We start from the raw sequence: 22,116 nt of genomic DNA on the forward strand, positions 1-22,116 counted from the left end.
AAAGCACTTAATAAATTGTAGTTAATAAAAGCAGTATTATATGTTCGCTATATGTGAGGAATAGTTCTAATTCCTTGACATGTATTACCTTATTGAAATAAATGAAACCTTCCTTCAAATGTGCACCCTTCAGTGAGGTCTTCCTCAACCCTTTATTTAAATTTAAAAATTTCTTGCCTGCACCACTCCTTATCCCTCTGTCCTGCTTTTTCCCCTCTTATGACTTATTCCCCTTTAAAATACTATACATTTTACTTATTTAATGACTATATCTCTCCACTAAAATGGACGTAAGGGCAGGGGAATTTGGTTGTTTTGTTCTTTTCTGTATCCCCAGAGCCTAGAATAGTACCTGGTACCCAGCAAGCACTCAATAACATTTTTGAATGAATGAGGAATTTAATACTCGAGAAAATCCTATGAAGCAGGCACTGTTAGTATCGTCTTTCTACAAGTGAAGAAACTGACGCCCAGAGAGATTATGTAACTTGCCCAGAGAAGTGTCAGGATTTTAAAGCAACAACTGGGCTCCAGAGTTTGCCATCTTAACCATTATCTTATACCACTTCTTTTAAAGAACTCATGAAGGGAGAAAGCGGAGAGAGGGGAGAGGGGAGAAGGGAGGGAGAGAGAAAATATGAATTAGAGAATGAGAATAATGGGAAGAGCGTGATTCTATGAACTTTAGGGTTTATTTTTCATTTTGTTTTTTGCTTTTTGTTCTCCTTTTCCTCCCCATGAATAAGATCCACTTTTTCTCCGAAGAATGTCTGTGCTGTACTTTGGGAGTATAGCTTTGACCTTCTGATAAAGGCACCAATCATTCATTTGTCCCCAAAACAGCATCTTTAGAGGATACTACCACTGCTCAACTCTCTCTCCCTTGTTATATGTGTCTTTTTACAAAGTTAAATGGGTAGAAAATAGTTATACACCAATAAACTCAGAGCTACTCAACATCGTACTACAGGTTCTAGCCAGGCAATAAGGCAGGAAAAAAGGCATCCATATTGGAAAAGAAGAACAAAACCGGCTTTATTCACAGATGACATAATTGTCTATGTAAAAAATCCAATAGAATCTATAACAAAGCTTCCGGAACTAATAAGTGGGCTTAGAAAATTTGCAAGACATAAGATTAATATACAAAAATCAACTGTATTTCTATATGCTAGAAATGAACAATCAGAAATTGAAACAAGACAATACTATTTACCATAGCATCAGAAGTACGAAATACTTAGGGATACGTCGGACAAAAGATAAGAAATACGTTTACATTGAAAACTACAAAGCATTGCTGAGTGAAATTTAAAAAGATGTAAATAAATGGAGAGAGACACTGTGTTCATGGCTTGGAAGACTCAATATTTTTAAGATGTCAGTTCTCCCCAAATTTGACACACAGATTCAACTCAATCCCTGCCAAAATCCCAGCAGGCTTTTTCTCTTTTTCTGGAAATTTATAGGCTGATTCTAAAATTCATATAGAAATGCAAAGGACCTAGAATATCCAAAGCAACTTTGAGAAGGAAAGATGAAGAACTCACACCATCTGATCTCAAGACTTATTATAAAGCTAGAGTAATCAAAGCAGAGCGGAATTGGCCTAAGGATAAATATACGTACAACTAATTTTCAACAAAGGTGTCAAGGGACTTTAATGGAGAAAGGATATTCTTCTCAAGACATGTACTGGAACAACTGGATATCCATATGTAAAACAAAACAAAACCTTGATCTCTAACCTTGCACCATATAGAAAGCTTAACTCAAATTGGATAATTGCTCTAAATGTAAAACCTAAAACTATAAAACATCTAAGAGAAAACATAGATGAAAACCTTTGCAACTGTGGGTTAGGCAAAGATTTCTTAGATATAATACCAAAAGCATAATCCAGAAAAGGAAAAAACCCGATAAATTGAATTTCATAAAATTAAAAACTACTCAACATTTAAATGCTTCTACACTCTAGATTTTTAGTCACTGTTAAATTCATAATAATTATTTGGATAGCACATCAGTTTTGCCCTGTGTTCCCATACTGTTTTAGTACTGCAAACCATAGTGGGCCATGTTTAATTGGTTAGTTGTCTGAAAAACACGCATTTGGCCTAGAGGCCTTAGAAGATGCCATTTATTTAGCCTCTGCAATTTCCTCAGCTCAGAAAGAGATGAGTTGAGAGCTAAAAATATTGGGGTGAAAGGACAGATGGAACATTGACAGATGAATGGCTGCACAGATAGATGAAGGGAGGAGGGAGGAAGGGAATGAGGGAGGGAAAAAGAGAGAGAGGAAGAGAGGGAGAGAGGGAGAGAGACAGGGACAGAAATAGAGAGACAGAGACAAAGAGACTTAGCACTTGGAGGAAAATGGAGGCTTTCTCAAGTGGGAAAGAGAGGAGCGGAAGTCCAGCCAGCACCTGGGAACAGGCATAACCCCGAGCTCTGCCAGAACAATGCAAACGAGAGTTCTCAACAAGTCTATTACAGAGGGAAAAAAGAGTTATTGAGGACCCCATTCCAGAGAGCAGCTGTTGGTTCCATGATTTTGTGTGGCAGGTGAGAAGGGAGAAAAATGGCTCCTGCTTTCCACCGCTCCATCAGCAGAACACTCTTCTTAACTAAGCTGTAGAGCCATGACCAGCGTGGACAGTCAGGTTTTTGGGAGGCATTTATTATGTTAGTAAGTATACTCTATATCCTAACCATCACAGAGATGCATGTGTACCTGCTAGGAAATGTTTCCACGGCTGGACTGTTTCTTCCTTTAATTTTGTGTCTCACCCAATCTGCGGGCATTATTTATATAGTGCCAGTGGTGCTGGAGCTTCTGCTTCCCCATTTCCAGAGCTGGCAAAGGAGATAACCAGGCAAGCTGTGCCAGCCAGAGCTCATTTGGTCAGAATCATACTGGCCAGGTCACACTGTCCCCAGCTGCAAGATGTTGGCAGCTGAATCAAGTATAATCACTGGCTGACATTTATTAAGCACTTGCCATGTGCCAGGCACTATTAGAGCCTTACGTGGATTATGACATTTCATCCTCGCAACAGCCCAATGAGGTAGGTACAAAGTTAATCAGTGGTAGAGCCAAGATTCAAATCCAGGTCTATCTGACTCCAAAGCTGATGTCCTTTCAAATACACACAAGGCTACATGATTAATTTACTTAAAGAGATCTTTCAACAGCCCTGTGCTGCAGCTGGTTAGCACTAGGTTAAATCTCAAAGTGTGTCAAGCCTGTGTGTTATTTACTCCTTGTTACTGAAAGTCTTTTTCAAACGCCTTAGGCTACTTCCCTGCCTTATTAATGAATGCACTTTCTGGCATAGATTTGACTTTTTTCGTTGTAACGAAAGGTCTCACACTATCCTGGATGGGGAATATTGGAAGGAAAGGCAATTAGGCTACAAATGAATTGATTCTTGGGAACACTCTACTAAAAGCTGTTTTTGGAAATACATTCTGACATCAGTTTATGTTTCTGTCATTTATCTTTTTCTATAAAGGAGCAATTGCAGAGAGAGATGGGAGGAGGGAGAGAGAAGGCGAGATAGCGAGAGAGGTCAATCAGTTTAATGCTTTGGTTTGTCATAAGCCTTTGTGATATGACATTTAGTCTAATAGCTAAACTAAGGCACCACTGACATTGTCGTCACATAAAACTAGAGTAATTATTTGAAAAGTTGAATATTTAGCTATTTGATTGCTATGTTTATATAGCATACAACCATTTTTTTAAATTAAGGTTATGATAGTTAACAACCTTGTGAAATTACAGTTGTACATCATTATTAGTCATGTTGTAGGTACACTTCACCCCTAGTGCCCTCCCCCGACCCCCTTTCCCCTGGCAACCACCGATCAGTTCTCTTTGTCCATATGTTAACCACCACCTATGAGTGGAGTCATACAGAGTTCGTCTTTCTCTGTCTGGCTTATTTCACTCAACATAATACCCTCAAGGTCTATCCATGTTGTTGTGAATGGGACGACTTTGTCCTTTTTTATGGCTGAGTAGTATTCCATTGTATATATATACCATATCTTCTTTATCCAATCATCAGTTGCTGGGCACTTAGGTTGGTTCCATGACTTGGCTATTGTGAATAATGCTGCGATGAACATAGGGGTGCATGGGACTTTTGGAATTGCTGATTTCAGGTTCTTAGGATAGATACCCAGTAGTGGGATGGCTGGGTCATAAGTTATTTCTATTCTTAACTTTTTGAGGAATCTCCATACTGTTTTCCATAGTGGCTGCACCAGTTTGCATTCCCACCAACAGTGTAAGAGGGTTCCTTTTTCTCCACAGCCTCTCCAACATTTGTCACTCTTGGTTTTGGATATTTTTGCCATTCTAACAGGTGTAAGGTGATATCTTAGTGTAGTTTTGATTTGCATTTCCCTGAATAGCATACAACCATTTTGAAGTAAAAATGCACACACACACTTTCATACACAAAGGCAAAACTAAGGGTTTTAGTAGTCACAGCCTACTGTCTCGGAAGAAATATATGGCTCTCAATGAGAGGAAACGACACAATCAGGAGATCATAGCATATAGGACTCAGACTCCAGCGGTGCACATACAAACAGCTGAGACTGAACATAAATGTACCATGCTGAGTCCGTTCAGAGCAAACAAGCCTTCACCTCTTCTTTCTACAGCAGGAAAGTTTTTCGTTTGGCTCCTGCCAACCAAAACCAAACGAGTGTTAGTGTGTTTAGTTTATTGATGAAGCGATGTGCTCCTGACTGCTCTCATCTAGAGACTGCTGAATAGATAAACAGATCTGTTTGTTATGAGACAATTTTGGCAAGACAGGTTGGAGTCCGTCTTCCTGTGGCATCTGCTACTGGAGTCGGCTCTGGGTAGATTTGTGAAGTGAGCAAGGTTTGACTCGGTCATCTCATATTCCCTTTCTGTACTCCTTTTTCTCCATTTTAGCATCCCTCCCTTCCCCTAGCCTAATTCATTTAAGCCAAAATTTATGGTACTTAATTCAACAATTTTGGTGTCATTTACCAGGCACTGTGTTTGGGTGCTCCGCTCTGGCCCTGTAATATTCATGGCCTTCACTAGTATTGCAAAATTGAACTCGGTCCCTGTCATTCCATAGCTTGAGCCCACGTGAAAAACATTTCATGCTGAGAGGAGTGATTGATTTCCATCGTCATCTGCAACTGCCTGCAATCTAATTTTTAAATGGATGCCTCTGAATGTTACACACACACACACACACCCTCAGCCTTGGTTGGCTGATTTGAGGAAGAATAGCTGTAGTGATCTACGAGTTGTCTTTATTACTTCCTTGATGAAAGGGTGTGTTAAAGGCTGAAGACTGCTCAACAATAATGTTGAGAAAGAGTGACTGTCCAAACACAACCAGAATAATGTTATTTTAGAGAAAAAGTGAAGTGTTTGAAGTGCATGCTATTTCCTCTCATCATCACCACTGCTACGCTTTTTAAAAAGTAGATTGATTCGCATTTCTCCCCAAGGTTTCATTTTCACAGTGGCTGACAAAACCCACCTACACAGGTATCGTGGCATATGGAGGTCAGAGGGCTCAGCTGGACATCCTGAGACCAGGTTCCAGGTCTCCTTTGGTGTGACTGGCTGAAGTATGTTGCTATGTGGGAGAAGAACTGTAGCACGCATCGTAGTAGAATGAGCACAGGAGAAGCATCAGAGGACTAGGATTCTAGGCTGACTTCGGCTACGAACTAGATGTGCCACTCTGGGAAAGTGACTGACCCTTCTTGAGTCCTAGTATCCTTATCTGTTCAGCAAAAAGTTGGTCTCATGTAAAGTATGAAAGTGTTCTGATATAAAATGAAGATTTGTAACGGCTCCTTGTGGCTACCATGTATGCTCAGCCTTGAGAGTTTAAAGTGCTTGCTGGGAACAACCAAAGGGGTCAGCAAATGGATTGACTGCAACCTGATGTGCTGGATAGAATAACAGATTCACATTACCAAGGGGAACCAAATGTGAGGTTCAATGCGGTGGCCTGGCCTGGTTGGTCATGAGTCAACCTCTGCAAAACCTATGCTTCCTGATCTCGGAGGTATGCCTCTGCACTGATTGTTTTTTTCCGTCCTGTCAATTTGGCTCACTGCTGGCACAGAAGAAATTGCATGTACCTCCCTGAAAGTCATTGCCAGAGTAGTCTGGCTCTGCTGCTCAGACATATCCCATTCCATCTGTTCCTCCCTGAAACAGAGGGCTGGCTACCCAGGTTCAGATCCAGGCAATGAAACAGAGCAAGCAGAACTGACACAACTTTCAAGCTGTAGGTTTCTTAAGCTACTCAGCATGCTACACTGCATCTCAGTTGGCTCCAAATGGATTGAAGTCGGAAAAAAGGCAGAATTGGCCGTTCAGTTTTAGCTTTGACCTAATCCACAACTTCAACACATTCTTATCAACGTTAGAGGATTCTGTCCACCTTAGTGACTAATTTGTATTTTCCTCTTCTGACCTAGCCTTGCTACCTGAGGGGTAAGTGAAGAAAATTAAGGAGTTCAGGAGTCACTTTTCAAAAACAGCCTTCATTGAGATCCCCACATGACGTCTTCCCCACTCCAACCCTGGCATTGGTTAGGGGTGACTATTTTGGCTGCAAGAGCACCCTGTGACTGTCTCACTGTAAAGACCACGGCGTCGTCCTCTGTCTCCTCTACTAAGACTATGAGCTCCTTGAGGGCATCTATCGTACCTTGTATTTGTCTTTGTAGCCCCAGGGTCTAGCACAACAGCACAACGTAAAAGCTCAACATATTTTAGTTATTGTGCTAAAGAAGGGTTTTACCAAAATTGTTCCTTTGGAGACCCTATGTAGGCACATGATATCCTCTCCAAGCCTCGATTTCCTCATGAATAAAATAGAAATAATAATAGCGCCTATTCTGTGAGCTTTTGGTGGATGAAGATCAGAGACAAAATGTATCAGGTGCTCAGTACCGAGGTTGGCTCATAGCACTCACTCAACACATATTAGTTATTATTATTTTTAGCCATGATGTACATCTGAGGCAGCTTGACTTCCGCATTTTTTGTTTCTTCAAAAAAGAAGAGACAATTTCTTTTCAAAGAAGAAAAGAACACTTCTATCTCCTAGCCTGTATCTGGTCCCAAAATAACATATATAAACTCTTAAAAACTGCTCCAAATCCCACTGTCATTAGGTCAAATAACATGAGAAAACCCAGAAAAACAGCACCCTCAATGTTGGCTGTTGTGAAAACGCAGCATGGGGAAAAGCCCTGGGGCGCCCTCCCTCACCACCACACACTCTAAAACCAAGAAAATACAGAGGAAATAACTAGTCTCTTTGAACTATAACACACGTGCCTAAACATTAATAGACACTGTTCTAGAAAGTGTGAAAAATGTCCCCGATAGTCTCACCATCTTCATGGAAGGTCAGTACTGCTCCTGTTGACAAAAATATCCCACGAAGGAGAACATGTGCGGAGAAAGAATTACATAAAACCTCCTGAAAACTATGGGAAATAAGTAAGAGAAAGGGAACCTGACACACATACCCATGAAGAGGCTATTGGATATTGGAGAACTTTTCTATTTTTCATTAATAACCAACCAAAATAATGAAGAATTCAAAAGAACTAGCTCAATCTGTGAGTCACACACATGGCAAATAAAAGACACCTAGGCTCAGAATGTGCGACGCAGCTTGGGATATGTCCAAATACAGCAAGTGAGATATAAGATCATGTTTATCTACTTAAGAATGTATTTATGCAGGCCTCCTACTGCTCACAACCTGGGTATGGTATTAGGTATGCATTCTCTATGTCATCTTAACTCAAATTCTACCAACTGCTCCTTTTGTGACTCACTCTGAGATTCTTCACTCAAAAGGTAAAAGATTTGGTTCCTGCAAAGCCAAAAAAACACAAAACAACACCCCTTTCGAAATGCAACAGCAATCACAAACATCCATAATTATACACAGGGTCTAATAAATGGAGATTGTGTCCTGCACTTGTCAGTGTGACAGGTGCGTACAAGGTGCCCAGACAGGGCCTGCCATTTCTGCAAGCATGGAGTTAAAAGCATTCACCAATGCCATCTCTGTTAACTGAGAGTGTATGCTAACGATGAATTGGGACTAATTTGGAAACATTCAGCTGCTTGGGAATGTGTGCATCAATTCCCTTCCTTCATAATTTATACAGCATTTTGATTGTGGTGCTCGGCGATAAATAACTGAAACGAGTCCTAACTGCTCTGAGATTTAGTCTTATGTCTTCACCACCGCTTTTTATATTCTCCAAGATAGCCCACATTCAACTTTATATGCAAACCTGAAATGGTATTCAGGAGGAGGAGAAGAGGGAAAAAAAGGCAGCCAATAGATCTTTCACTTTGGGAATGGAATATAAGATCATATTCAAAGTGCAGCATTTACGGCCCAATGCTGAATACATAAAATATATGACCATTACAAATTCACCTTTCATTGCAAAGCCATGCTCTTGTAGTGACATATCTTATTGCTAGATTAGAGCTTTTAGCATGATGAAGGCATCTTTCATTTTCTCTAGATGTAGGCTGGGTGCTGCTTGTGGGCTGTATTTCTGCCTGTCACAATGCCCCATACCCCCAAGAGAGAGAGCTTACAGAGGACCCCAAGAGAGAGAGCTTACAGAGGATCCCAGCCATTCACCGAAGGGCTGTAGCCACTTCAAAGCAGAAGCACCTAATTGGAGGTATGTCATCTGCACGGGATCACACTGTTTCAGATTGCCATGCTCCGCTGAACCCAAAGGGAGAGATCAGTCAATGTTGCTTTCTGGAATTAGCCCAGAGAAGTAAATCTAACATCACAAATATTCAGCTAATATAAGTTTCGGCAATACCAAAAAGACAGTTTCAGGTAGGACACAATATATACCAGTTACTAGGAAAGGAATATACATATCATGTAAATCAGTGATATGGTTACAATGTAAATGTACTTAAACCAGGACATTTGTGGAATGGCTTTCTAGATTCTTCTAAATCAACCCTAAGTCTTAGTGTATGGATCCAAGACAGATTTTCATGGATTTTGCAAACCATAATATGATTGATCAGTGCCACTGCTGCTGCTTTAATTTTTGAAACTCATAGTCCAAATCTTGCATTGCTTTAAGTCCTTGCCCTTCCCAGTCAGCCCTAAAAGCTATCTTTCCAAAGTCATCTCCTAACTTTCTCCTTTCTCTCCTCTCCCTTCTTTAGTCCTTCATGCACCCCGTATTCCTGACACACCTGCCTTACTCATTTAAGTTCCCCAGTGACTAGTCCAGTGTGAGGCACACAGAAGGCATTCCGCAAATCTTTCTTGAATGAATACGAATGAATGAGAAAATGAGGACAGCACATGGCTTTGTGATAGCTATGTTAGATGCACAAGGGCACTTTTCACTTACTTCCCACTCTTAGATGTGTTCCGGGCCTTTGTGGATGCTGGAGAGGTGGCACCTGGATTAGTTTTTGGAGAATCCCGTCTATCCTTACTACACCCACAGAAAGAATAGAAAAATATATACAACAACGACCACAGAGACGAAAAAGCAATTAGTCATTTCATTTAAAGACTTTCAAGGTCTCTCTCTCTCTCTCTCGCCTGTCAAAATAAAGCATGATCTTATCCAGTGGTACCCTTCACAGGTACAGAGAGTGGGAACCATTGGTCAAGTTCAAAGAAAGCTATCCTTCTGGCATTCAAAGCTTGAGCTGGTGGATTCCATTAAGGAGAGCACCACATCCCAGGCCCCAAGGGAGGCTCTAGCGAAAAGAAATTGTATAAAATAATTAGCTTTAACATAAAATCCTTTATTTCCAGTGTCTGGATTCTCTGTATTACAAGTTCAGTTCTGAAGCTGCTGACTTTTAGCGAAGTGTGTGGATGCCAAATGACTTCTAAAAGTCTTTGGGAGATACTATCAGATGAATTAATAATTTTCACTCATAATGTTAACATGGGAAGCCCATGAATTCAGATATTCTTTCAGGAGAAGCACCACCTGCTTCATGAGTAATTGAATTTAAATCTCCACCTTCAATAACTCCACAGCTTATGTCAAACCTTGGAGACAATTACAAAATAAATCACTAAGAAGGCCTGCTTAATCTCATCAGGTTAATAAACGCAGACAAATTAATCACTTGAAGGTAAACAAAAAGGAATAATTGATTGGAGTCTTCTTGATTACTTTATTCTATTTTCTTTATCAAACTATTTTTACCATTATCTTCAATTCAGCTGCTCTGCCTTGAAATTATTACTTTACTTCATCTCCAGATTTCCATGGAAACTAATTCAAAGCCTTTCTCTCCACTTGATGATGTGTGGAATTATTTATCCTGATTTCATCAGGAAGATTTTTTTTGTTAGTAAGATCTACGTCAGCATAACCTTTTATGAAAAGTGAAGGTAAAAGAGAAAAATGCATATCTTGGCTTTCAATGAGTATAATAGAGCCTTCCAAAGGCAGAATATTGTCTCTGAAACTGTCAAAGAGCTTTCCAGATATTTATGAATCTTTTAAGTACCTCAGAAATAGGCGCCTGCAAGTAGCTGTATTTATATGTAGGGTGGGGCGGTCACAAAAGATATTCTGCCCTGTACCTATCAGCTTTAAATGGCTACATGGATGTGATGGGAACAAGAGATAGTCATGGGTTCCTGGTGATTGCAAAAGTAATACAGATATGTGTGGGCACAGACAAGGGCTAATCAGACAGATAGCAAAAGTCTCAGCAGGTAGGATTCAGTGTCCAGGAGGACCAAAAAAACAGTTCTTTGAAGGGGGAGATACCAAGGTGAGCTCCAATCCTTCTGCTGGGGTGGGTGGCTCTGGAGAGAGTAGGCACACATTCTACCACAGAGAAGGTGTCAGAAGCCCTCTGAGACAAGTGCTTGGATTCTATACTGTGCAGGGACCATTTCCCTGTGTTGCTCACAGACTCACTAGAATGTGGCTATGTTCTCAGTGGGGACTGAAGAACTCACCGAGTGATGCCTCTGCCCATCCATTATGACTTCCTGGCAAAGAATTCCTTAACCGTCCTGGGACCATCCCAGCTACCCTCGCCATCCAGAACCAAGCTCAGAAACTAAGTGATAATATTGAACAACTGGACGGAAGACTGTAACTCAGAAGAATTCAGAACTGTCTCTTCCAGAGGGTCGGTGCAGTCTGGTGCAAAGGACACAATATGCTACATGTTGTACGATTCAAGCAGGTCTCAATTTCCTCATTCTCACACCCTGGTCACCGGCCACTGAGCCTTCCTCCTCCTAGCCCCTCACTCAACCAGAAGGCAGTGGGAAACTGTACTGGAAGCATTCTGAAACAAGGGATCTTTTGATCTTGCATGCTACCAGGCTCAGAGACGGTGGTCATTCAACACTCTCCAAGTCATTAAGTTCAGGCATCCACTTTCTTTTGAATAAAAAGAACACTCATTCCCACTGCTAAATTCCCATGTTTAGGCCTTGGGCGCAAGGGTCCTAAATAATCTGCATAACAAGTGACCGTGTTTAAGCTCAATGCAGGGCACCTCAGGACACCAGGGAAAGCCGTCAGCTGGCAGTGGCAGCCTTATCATTGCTAACTGCTGTGCTGGAGGGGGGTGGTCCTGGAGTAGTAGTCCTTTAAAAGATAGGAATAAGGACTCTTCTGACCTACTGCCAAATCCTGTAAGTGCAGATCTGAGGGGAATAAAAACAGAAACTTTCTTAGAGAAAAATCACATATGGAAGGTATGGCACCTAGGGGTGAAAGTAATCAAATAGTTCAAAGTGTTTGTTCCGTGCAAATAGCAGGTCCACACACAGGGGGAAAATGTATCTGAAAGTGCAGCAGAGGCCAAGCAGAACTTACGGCAGGTTTACATCACAGGAGTTTAATTTTGTAGATATACTAAGGACTGTTATGTAGAAAGACTTGCCGAACATTGAGGGAAAAAGAGTCATCATTCCTCCCCGAAGTTCCAGACTGACTAGATAAGTCTACACAAGATGCTCTAATTCTGAACCCTTGAGACAGAAGGACTCTGAGATTTCCAGAAGTGCCCCGTGAAAGAGAAAGAACATCCTGCATCTGCAGACTGTCTGGGAGCCTCAGAGATCTGGAAAAACATGGGTCGAGGACCCAAAGATTAAGATGCTGCTAAGGACCCTGGCCACTGAAACATCCAGCAATCCCAGGGACTTACAGGAATAAGCCTCACCTGCTTTCAGGATATATGGATGAAAATTTGAGGTATATGACATTAGTGGGGTTGGGGGGCTGCCCTGAATTAGGGCTGGACTCCAACCTATGTAACTGAAAGAGACCTACCCCAGTTATCATCATTTTGTCTGTCTCTAGACCACCTGTCAGTCCGCTTTACTTTCATCTCCTCTTTGGGTTGCCATCTTAAACGCTATATTCTGAAATTCCAGAGAGCAGGGATCCAGGCTTCTCACTGCTCCTGAGTAGCTATTCTCTTCTGGGGGATAGGATTCTCTCCTCCCTCCCTCAAACCCAGCCTCATCAAAGGCCTATGAAAACAATTCCAGGTGAGACCCCAAGAGGAAAAGTTAATGAGTGCCAGCACTCCTTCTGTCTGCCTGGTCGGCTGTCCATCTCCATCTATCAAGTGAGCCATTTTCAACAGGCTCCAAAAATGTCTCCAACATCAGAAAAGCAAAAAAAAAAAAAAAAAATCTGCAGTATCATACACATTGTATTCAGGTGGGAAAACTGTGACTAACCCAACTCTTCAGCATTTTTGAAGTGTTTCTGATTGAAAAATCTGATGCTGACATGGCACCCAGTGTACTTAACCCAAAATGACAATCAGAGCCACTCCAATCTGGATTTTTCTCTTAGGTCAGAGAGGTACTTGAGGGAGAAGAACCTAGTGGTTTCAACCACACTCAACTGACTTTCTTGATAGGTGACATACAGAAACTTCCACATTTCCTATAGGATTTCCTAAGCTTGTTTTGATCTCAGACCCATGAAAAATAGTTGTGCTGCCCTAACTACAACAGCACTGAAATTTTAAAAATTAATGTTCAGGGCCCTAGGAAATTGAAATTGTATTTCAGAAGAGAGAGTTGGGCTATAATACTTATTGTCTACAAATCTTTTATTTGGCACTTAGTGTGTGGTGGTGCTTGTTGTTGTTGTTACGTGCCATCAAGTCGGCTCCAACTCCTGGCAACCCTATGAATGAGTAATGTCCACAATGTCCTGTCCTCAACAGCCCTTCTCAGCTCCTGTGGACTTAGGCCTATGGCTTCCTGTATGGAGTCAATCCATCTCACACTTGGCCTTCCTCTTTTCCTGCTGCCTTCTACTTTTCCCAGCATTACTGTTCTTCCCATGGAATCCTGCCTTCTCAGGATGTGCTCAAAGTAGGACAGCCTCAGTTTTATCATTTTTCCCTCCAATGAAAGTTCAGGCTTAATTTGCTCTAGGACCGACTTGTTCATCTTTCTGCCTGTCCAGGGCATCTCTTTCAACATCATATTTCCAAAGAATCCATTTTTTTCCTGTCAGCCTTCTTCACTGTGCAGCTTTCACACCCACATAGAGTAGTTGGGAATACGAGGGTGTGAATAATCTTGGCCTTAGTCTCTAATGACACTTCTTTACATTTGATGATATTTCCTAATTCTTTCACTGCTGCCGTGCCAAGTCTCAGCCTTTTCTTGATTTTTGGCTGAGGCCTCCATTTACATTGATGACTGAACCAAGGGAAACATAATCTTTAAGAATTTCAAAGTCTTCATTGTCTACGTTAAAGCTGTGTAGTTCTGTAGTCATGATTTCTGCCTTCTTGATGTTCAAATGCAGTCCTGCTTTGGCACTTTCTTCTTTCACTATCATCAGATGTCACTTCTGACATTGCTGCTTTCCGCCGGTAAGATGGTGTCACCTGCATATCTTAGACTCTTGATATTTCTTCCACCAATTTCACTCCTCCTTCATCTGAGTCTAGCCCAATCTTTTGTATGATATGTTCTGCACACAGATTAAACAGACAGGAAGATAAAATGCACCCTTGTCTGACAGCTTTGCCTGTAGGAAACCATTCTTTCTCTCCATATTCTGTCCTGACAGTGGCTTCTTGTCCACAATACAGGTTACACATCAGGACAATCAAGTGCTGAAGCACGTCCATTCCTTTCAAAGCAGCTCACAGCTTTTCATGATCCACACAGTCAAAGGCTTTTACTATTGCCTATAAAATAGACTAATCTCCTTCTGAAATTCTTTGGAGCACTGCAGTAGCCAATGAACAATTGCAATTAGATCTCGTGTGCCTCTCCCTTTTAGAAATCCAGCTTGGACATCAGGCATTTCTTGGTCCATACAAGGTAAAAGTCTTTGTTGCAGCACCTTGAGCATCACTTTGCTTGCATGGGAAATTAGAGCAATGGTCCTATGGTTACTGCACTCCTTGGCATCTCCTTTCTTGGGGATTGGGATGTATACTGAGCATTTCCACTATATAGGCCATGGTTTGCATTTCCATAGTTGTTGGCATATTCTTGTTAGGATTTTGACAGATTCAGCCTCTGTGGCTTAAAATAATTCTATCGATATCCCACCCACCCCTGGTGACTTATTTCTTCCCAGCACTTTCAGGGCAGTTTTCACTTCCCTTTCTAAAATTATAGGTTCTTCCTCATTGGAATCTTCTTCAAAGGCATCTGTCGTCCTTTTGTCTCTTCTGTGTAGATCTTCAGTGTACTGTTTCCACCTTTCCTTTATCTTCTCCTGATCAGATAGTGTGCTTCCCTCTTGGTCAATCTAGGCTTAAACTTCCATTTGATTTCTTGAATCTTCTGGAAGAGACCTCTTGTTCCACCTTTTTTCTTGTTTTCCTCTACCTCTTTGCACTGGCCATTATAGTACTTTTCTTTATCTCCATGTTGATAGTCACTGAAAAACCTCATTCAGGATTCTAACCCTGCTTTTGTCATGTTTTACTTTTGCTTCTTGCCTGTTCTCAATTATTTTTAGTGTTTCTTCCGTCATCCATCTTAATTTTTCTTTTCTTTTGACTTCAGGCATTGTCTTTTTGATTTTTGGTTTTTGTTCTGCTGAGGAAGACTCACCCTGAGCTAACATCCATTGCCAATCTTCCTCTTTTTTTGCTTGAGGAAGATTAGCCCTGAGCTAACATCTGTGCCAATCTTTCCTCTATTTTGTATGTGGGTTGCCACCACAGCATGGCATGATCAGTGGTGTAGGTCTGTGCCCAGGACCCGAACCCATGAAACCAGGCCGCCAAAGCGGAGTACACCAAACTTAACCACTACACCACGGGGCTGGCCTCCAGGCAATGTCTCTTCATATTCTTCTTTAATAATACTTCTGGTTTCAGTTCGTAGTTACTCTGGTGCTCAGTCAATTAAGTTTAACAATGCAAATCTGTTTTTTTATGTGGACTTTAGTGTTATTTAAATTTTATTGTTTATCTGTCTCTCTAACTAGCTCTTAAGAGGGCACTGAAAAAATATTTCTTGAACAAATAAATGAAGAAGCTGCATTTGGGCTCAGTAGAAAAGAAGCTCCATCATTGATTATCAGTGTGTGGCACCAACATGAGAGAAGGAAGTGGTGACACATATGTCATGTATCTTCCATCCCTAATGAAGAACAGCCTGGGAGAAGCGGATTCTAGTTGCTGGTGGTTGATCATCATGTGGTTCACAAAGACAGGTGAGCTTAGAAAAGATTCTCAAACAAGCTTGCTTGGATGGTTGGCTAGTGTCTCTGAATAACAACAAGAAATCTGTTGCATTTGGATAGCTCTTAATGTTTTCCAGCGTGTGTCCTCGTAAGTGGGAACTGAGATGAAACCCAAGCTATTGTTAAGGGGTTATTTCAAGTCTCTCTGGGAAAATAGTAGCTACTCTTCGCTCCCTAGAGATGACCCTCAGCTCCTTCAATCTCCCAGGATGAGGAAGTGCACTTAAAATATATGGACTCCACCCGGATAGAAGCTCATCTAATTTGCCTCCCCAACAGGTGCTTGAATCCCCTCTACAATGTATCTACCAAGTGGTCATCTTTTGAAAGGCTTTTAAATCATGATTGCTTCCCCCACAAAAGCTAGCTTTTCTATTTTCTAAGAGGCTGACATTTCTGAAGTATTTTTGTCCTTGTTCTGTTAGCGAGCAAGACAGCCCTTCAAATATTGATTTCCTTTAATTAGAGCTGATTAGGCTTCTTTATTTCATTTTCCTATCTTGCTAGGTTATGTCCTGAGTGGTTTTCTTTCTTTGCTCCAAACTTTTTTCATTTTCTTCTACCGAGTATCTAAATTAGAGTCCATGCCCCTTTAAGCAGTCTGTTCCCATTATCTATATTTCTGCTAATCATCAAGCAAAGAAAGATCAGTTCGCTAAGCTCTGCTCTTGTTTAGCTTCTTTCTCTAGTGTCCCTTTGCTTAAGTGAAGATAATGACTGAGGTTTTTTTAGGGGAGAAGAGAAAAGTTCATCTTTATTGCCATGAAGCCCAACGTAACTATGATCTCTCAGAAGCAACCTCATATGTCCAAAGCATTTATTCAAGAATCTCGAGTTCTAATCCTGGCTGCCAGCAAGGCATATAACCTCTTTCCCTCTTAGGATTCTCATCTACAAAGCAGAGGGAATTAAACTGATAAGGTAAACCATTCACACATAAGCTCACAATGACTTGGTAATTGCAGAGCTCTTAGAAAAGGCAGCTGGGACACTCGCATTATCTTGCCCTCTCCCCTTCCATTAACTTCTCACTCTAACAACTCACCACAGGGGCATCAGGGACTGGAGCAATAAGCTTATTGATTATTGTTGCTATTTTGCTCTCTTCACCTCTTGGCACATGCTGTTTCTGCCCAGGGAAGGCAGTCACATCCCTGAATGCCTTACTGGGATCAAGAAAGGACATGAATTAGTTCCTAAATTAGATTATTTTCTCATTTAAGCTGCTATTCACTTACATCTTTACCAAGAGCTTGGCCCTTGGTTGCAGACTATCAGAGGCCATACGATACACTGGAACTGTATCTTGTAACTATTACATTGACACCTAGCTCTGGGCTCTTCCATCAGATGGGGACTAAGGAGCAAAAGATCATAGTTCTGGTATTGGACAGTTTAGGGTGATTGAGACCTGAAATATGATGGGAACCTGGACTGGAATGGTAGTTATGGAGGTAGAAAGAAGGAAACCATCCATGACATATCAAAAGAGAAAGACTGAATTTGGGAATTGTCTATATCTGGAGAATGAGAGTAAAGTCTAAGTGAAAGCTGCTGGAAAGATTTGGAAGCTGAATGGCTGGGAAAACAGAGGTTCCAATTAAAGAGACAGATTAGTTGGGAGGAGAATCCGGACTAGAGGAGAAGATGATGGATTTGGTTTGGAGCATATTGAGTTGAGGTGTTGATGGACAGTGTGCAGTCGGCAGTTAGAGAGATGGCACTGCAGCTCAAGAAGAAAGACAGGGTCAGATGTACAGTCACTGCTCCAAAGTGATAGTCAAAGCCATGAGATAAGCAGCGAGTCATGATGGGACAGCGATCCATTGTGATTAATGAGCGGATGTTTCGGGTGGGGGACAGCCTGCGCCAGAATCAGCTTACTTCCAACCCAGTTTTTGAGGATTTACAAGTGTGTTACAAGGTCTTATATCCCAGGGGCCCAAGTAAAAGAGCCTGGGCCAGCTAACTTAATTGTGTAGAGTTCAATGCTAAGGTTAATGAGGGAAAGTGCAGGCCTTGATTCTTGTGCACGCTAGTGACTTTCTTCATCCCATGCCCATAGTCTGCTTCTCCCCATTCTCTTAGCATGGCCAGATTGCTTACAGGTGACAAGCTGAGCTGGGGGCCAAGAGGTGAGGTGGGTGGCAATCACTGTCAAACCATTCCCATAACAAAAACACCTCACAAAGTACATTCCATGCTGCTGTTACCTTGGTGTAAGATGGACAGCCTTGCAGATGAGCAAAACTGAGCTTTAAATCTTGTCTTCACTTGCAGCTCACATCTTTTCCTTTTGGTTCTCCTTCACTAAGGACTAGCCAAATGTCAGGGACTGTACCTCCAACAGTGCTAAAATCTACTCCTATTTTCTGCATGATTCCCTTTCCTTTTCCTGTTCTCAGTCTCTGCACTGTGCCTCATTAACTGGCACCCTCAGCCACCCTCTCTTAGCATGCAGGATGGTAAAAGAATGTCACAGCTAGTAACATCACCACAGTTGGGGGTAGGGACAGCCTGTCTGGGAGCAAATCAAGAGCTTTACTCTTGAAGAGCCAAAGTATCCCAGGCTTCCTGATGAGTTGAGTTCATGAGGCAGTATTTAGGGAATGGGGGCCATTACCTTTCCCAAACTGAGGCAAGCTTTGGCCTTTAGCCCTGGGTCTGCAACCTACCCACTGAGTCACTTAACTTCGCTGGGTCTCAGTTTCTTTGTCTGCCAGTCCTACTGCTTAAGGCCATAGCATAGTTTTGAAAACTATAAAATGTTACACAATTTATTCACTCAAAAACTATTTACTGTGTGTTTTTTGTGTGGCCATCACCGTGTTTGGCCTTGGGGATACAATGATGAGAGTGACAAGATTCCTGTCCTCAAGTGGCCCAAAGGCTAGTAGAGGAGGTGAACATGTTAACAGATAACAATACAACGTACCAAATCAGAGAAGGCAAGTGTGAAAAAGAGCTGGGGAAATAAATCAGGGAGCAACCACCTATGCCTGGGAGAAGCAGGGAGGCAAAGGTAAAGTTGAGTTACTATTAGGAAAATTATGACTTTCAGTTTGTGTTTAAAACATAAATCAGAAAATAAACTCTGGATTACGAGAATTTTCACAAAATAGAATGAAATTCTGCCTATCCTTAATTTGAAACACTCATCTCCCAACAGCGGCTCATAGAATTCATCATACATCAGAATCACCTGGAGGACTTGTAAACGGCAGGTGGCTGGGCCCCACCCCCAGAGTTCCTCATTCAGCAGGTCTAGGATGGAGCCTGAGAACCGACACGTCTAACAAGTTCACAGGTGATGCTGATGTTGCTGGTCTGTGGAGCACACTTTGAGCACCATTGCCTCACAAGAAGCACGAGGCAGCCACACTTAGCGGCAACTGAGAAATAACAATCAGCCGTATCCATTGTCCCTGTTTGCCAGACAACACAATGAGAATCTGCTGGATGAAGTGCCCCCACTGTACTGCTCCTGAATCAGGAAAGAGGAGGATGCAAAGGGCTGCTGACATCCATCTCTGGAGAAGCTCCTCTTTCCTGAGGAAGTGGCAATTACCGCAAGCACCACAGAGTGGAGCTCAATAGCAGGTGAGACAAAAATTGGATCTGACAGTATTAATTGAGCTTAAAGTTCTGTTTACTGAAAATGATCTGGCATAATTAAAAATTCACAACTGGAGCCTAGTTGGTGAACATTATACATTACGGAGTCCCCAGAGTAGGCCAGAAAAGTCTCAGTGAACTTTTTAGGAAAAGCCAAAGAGGCCAACTGCTATGGCAGGAATTAGCATACAGAGACAATGGAAAAGCCAGCCCATTTAGTAGGAAGTGAGATTCTGATTTTATGTTGCAGAACAATATGAACCAAGGGCAAGGGGGACTCATCATTTATTCACTTCCTTTTCTCTGGCGAATAATCCCTTTGTTTTTACTTTCGACTAAGTATGTTCTTAGGGGATTTTCAAGAATGTCCACTCTGCCTGCACATTATATACTAAATTCTTTGAGGATGAGGGCAAATTGTGTTCATATCTCTTCACAAAGTTTCTTATAACATCTGTCATATGGAAGGTTTTTAATACCTGTTGACTGACGACCATCCTGATAAATTTGGCTTCTAATATATGTTTGTTGAACTGACTAACACATATTAGGTTAGAGGTTTAGTAACAGTCATGTGGCATTGGTTTTTTGTCTAAATGACTTCTGTTAGTCCACACTGTATGCCAAAAACGTTGACAGCCAATTACAGTACGATTTCTGAGCTCCCATGCCCGCGGATATGAAACTCAAGTAGGGAAAAGCAGTGGGAGTCAGCAACTTCGGAGAATGGCATTGCCAACTAACTGAAGGCAACGCTGAGGCTGCGAAGAAAGCATGGGCACTGAAATGAGGCAGAGCTAGGGTCATATTCTGTCTTTGTAATAGCCGAAGCATCTGGGACAAATTGGGTCACCGAGGCAGGGTTGGTCCTGCCTAACCAGGGCCTCTGATCTTAACACTGGGGCTTCAGGGCACCAGTTCTCTAGCTACATGTTGGTGTTCAAAGCCAGGAACATTCAAACATATTCTTGTTGCTGAACTTGGCATCTTAAGTGCTTTCTAAGGGCGGTGAATATATTCAAGATTTAAAAATGCAGCTGGCTCCTTAGAAATCAAGTAGAAGGGCCATGTCAGCATGGTGTTGAAAATGCTTTCTGGGGTAGTAAGGAAAGAAAAGTTCTGTCAACTATGCTCCAATGTGTCTCTTATCAGCACTGAGCCTCTACACCAAAGGTTTTTACATTTTTCTCTTCCTTTATATTTAGAGGGACAGTAAAAACTTGAAAACATTTTGATTTTTAAACTGCTCAAGCCTCTCTTATTCAGATAGCACACATTTGTTTGAATGCATGCTATTTCTAAGTAGGGGCTCCTTTCCAAATGTTACCTGTTCTATATTGTGTATAGACTACTTCTAATCTTCTTTTCTGAATGAAACCCAATAATCAGCTTCTTTCTGTTGTGTTACAATTTGGAAAGCTGAGTATTATTTTACTGTGTATGTTCATGGAAGATTATAATTCTGACAAATCATGGAAACAAAACTTATCTTGTTCTATATCACCCACTGGTCACTGTTAAACGTGAGGCCTCGTGTAATTTATAACAATATACTTCTCTCCACAAATACGAATTTTTAATAACAGTTTAGTCTAACCCAAGACACTTAGCTAAGCCAAAGATTGAGGCTCTTTATTGAATATACCCCATCCCAGTCAAGAGAAAGACTCATAGAAATATGGAGCTAGAAGGGTCTTTAGAGGTAGGAAAATAAGGCCCAGAGAGGGGAATGGATGTATCCAAAGGGACATAGTATCCAAGGATGGAACATCAAGTTAACGATAGAACTTGGCTGGCACCTAGAAAACAGGGTCACAGCCCCCACAGAGTACAGAGCAAGGCAGGAAGGCTTGGAACCAAAGATGAGGTAAAATGAATGAATGGGGCTCCATTTACCAAAATAAGTAGTCCAAGAAGGGTGGGCAGCCTTTGTTTTGGGTGGGGGGAATACGTTAAAGGAGGTGACAGGTTCAGTTTTGGGTTATGTTGAGTTTTGTGTGCCTGTGGGACCCCCAGGCAATATGTTTGGGTGACAGTTGGATATGTGGAAGCAGAGTTTAGCTAGATATGGATATCTCAGCTGAAGAATGGTCTCTAGAGATTCAGGAGTCTTCAGCATATTGGTGGTAGTTGAAAACCAGAGTAGAAGAGATCATACAGGGAGAGTGTGGAATGAGAAGACAAGAGCCTGGGAAGAAGATTAAGAAGGACAAGATAGAGGGGAGACAGTGGGCTCACACGAGCCAAAGGAGAAACTGGATCTGGGGGCATGAGTGTTGCAATCATAAGAGACTCATCTGCTGATTATAAAACAGTTTTGTGTCTTGGGTTTCCAGCTGCTACATGTTGCTTTCTCCTAGTGCACTTTTCTGATTAGTTGTGGTATTTCATCAGTCATGATGTCCTTTATAATGCCAAAAGTATTTGATAGAGAAAAAGCCTTCTTGATCACATAGAACCTGTTCTCATCAATTCCTGGAAAAGATGATCTAAAGTATGCTGAAGGAAGCATCTCGCGCCAAACAAATCCATAATTATAGGCTTTAGACATATTTTTTCAGTCTGGCCTTATTTATTGCAACAAAGGTCAACAAAACAAAAAAATTGTTTTAGTGCCTAAACTAGATGAAGCAACTATACTAAAGTTTATGTAAATATGGTTACAATCTCCCAAAGAAACAATTAGTCTGCTTTTCATTACTGTTCCTGTTGTTTGCTTCC

The 22,116-nt window shown here is 41.5% G+C and overlaps 1 protein-coding gene across 3 annotated transcripts in view; it reads right to left on the minus strand.

Annotated features, from left to right (window-relative positions):
- Positions 1-22,116, minus strand: part of HS6ST2 (heparan sulfate 6-O-sulfotransferase 2) — a 273,272-nt gene that overhangs the window by 31,679 nt on the left and 219,477 nt on the right. For 2 of the 3 annotated variants that reach the window (XM_070258687.1, XM_070258688.1), the window contains one exon: positions 9,451-9,537. The exons of the other annotated variant lie outside the window; for it this stretch is intronic. In XM_070258687.1, the coding sequence (XP_070114788.1) occupies positions 9,451-9,537 (87 nt within the window). The remainder of the gene's footprint in view (positions 1-9,450; positions 9,538-22,116) is intronic. 3 annotated transcript variants of the gene reach the window in all.

Source organism: Equus caballus, chromosome X, assembly GCF_041296265.1.
Source record: "Equus caballus isolate H_3958 breed thoroughbred chromosome X, TB-T2T, whole genome shotgun sequence".
In the NCBI taxonomy this organism is placed as follows: domain Eukaryota; kingdom Metazoa; phylum Chordata; class Mammalia; order Perissodactyla; family Equidae; genus Equus; species Equus caballus.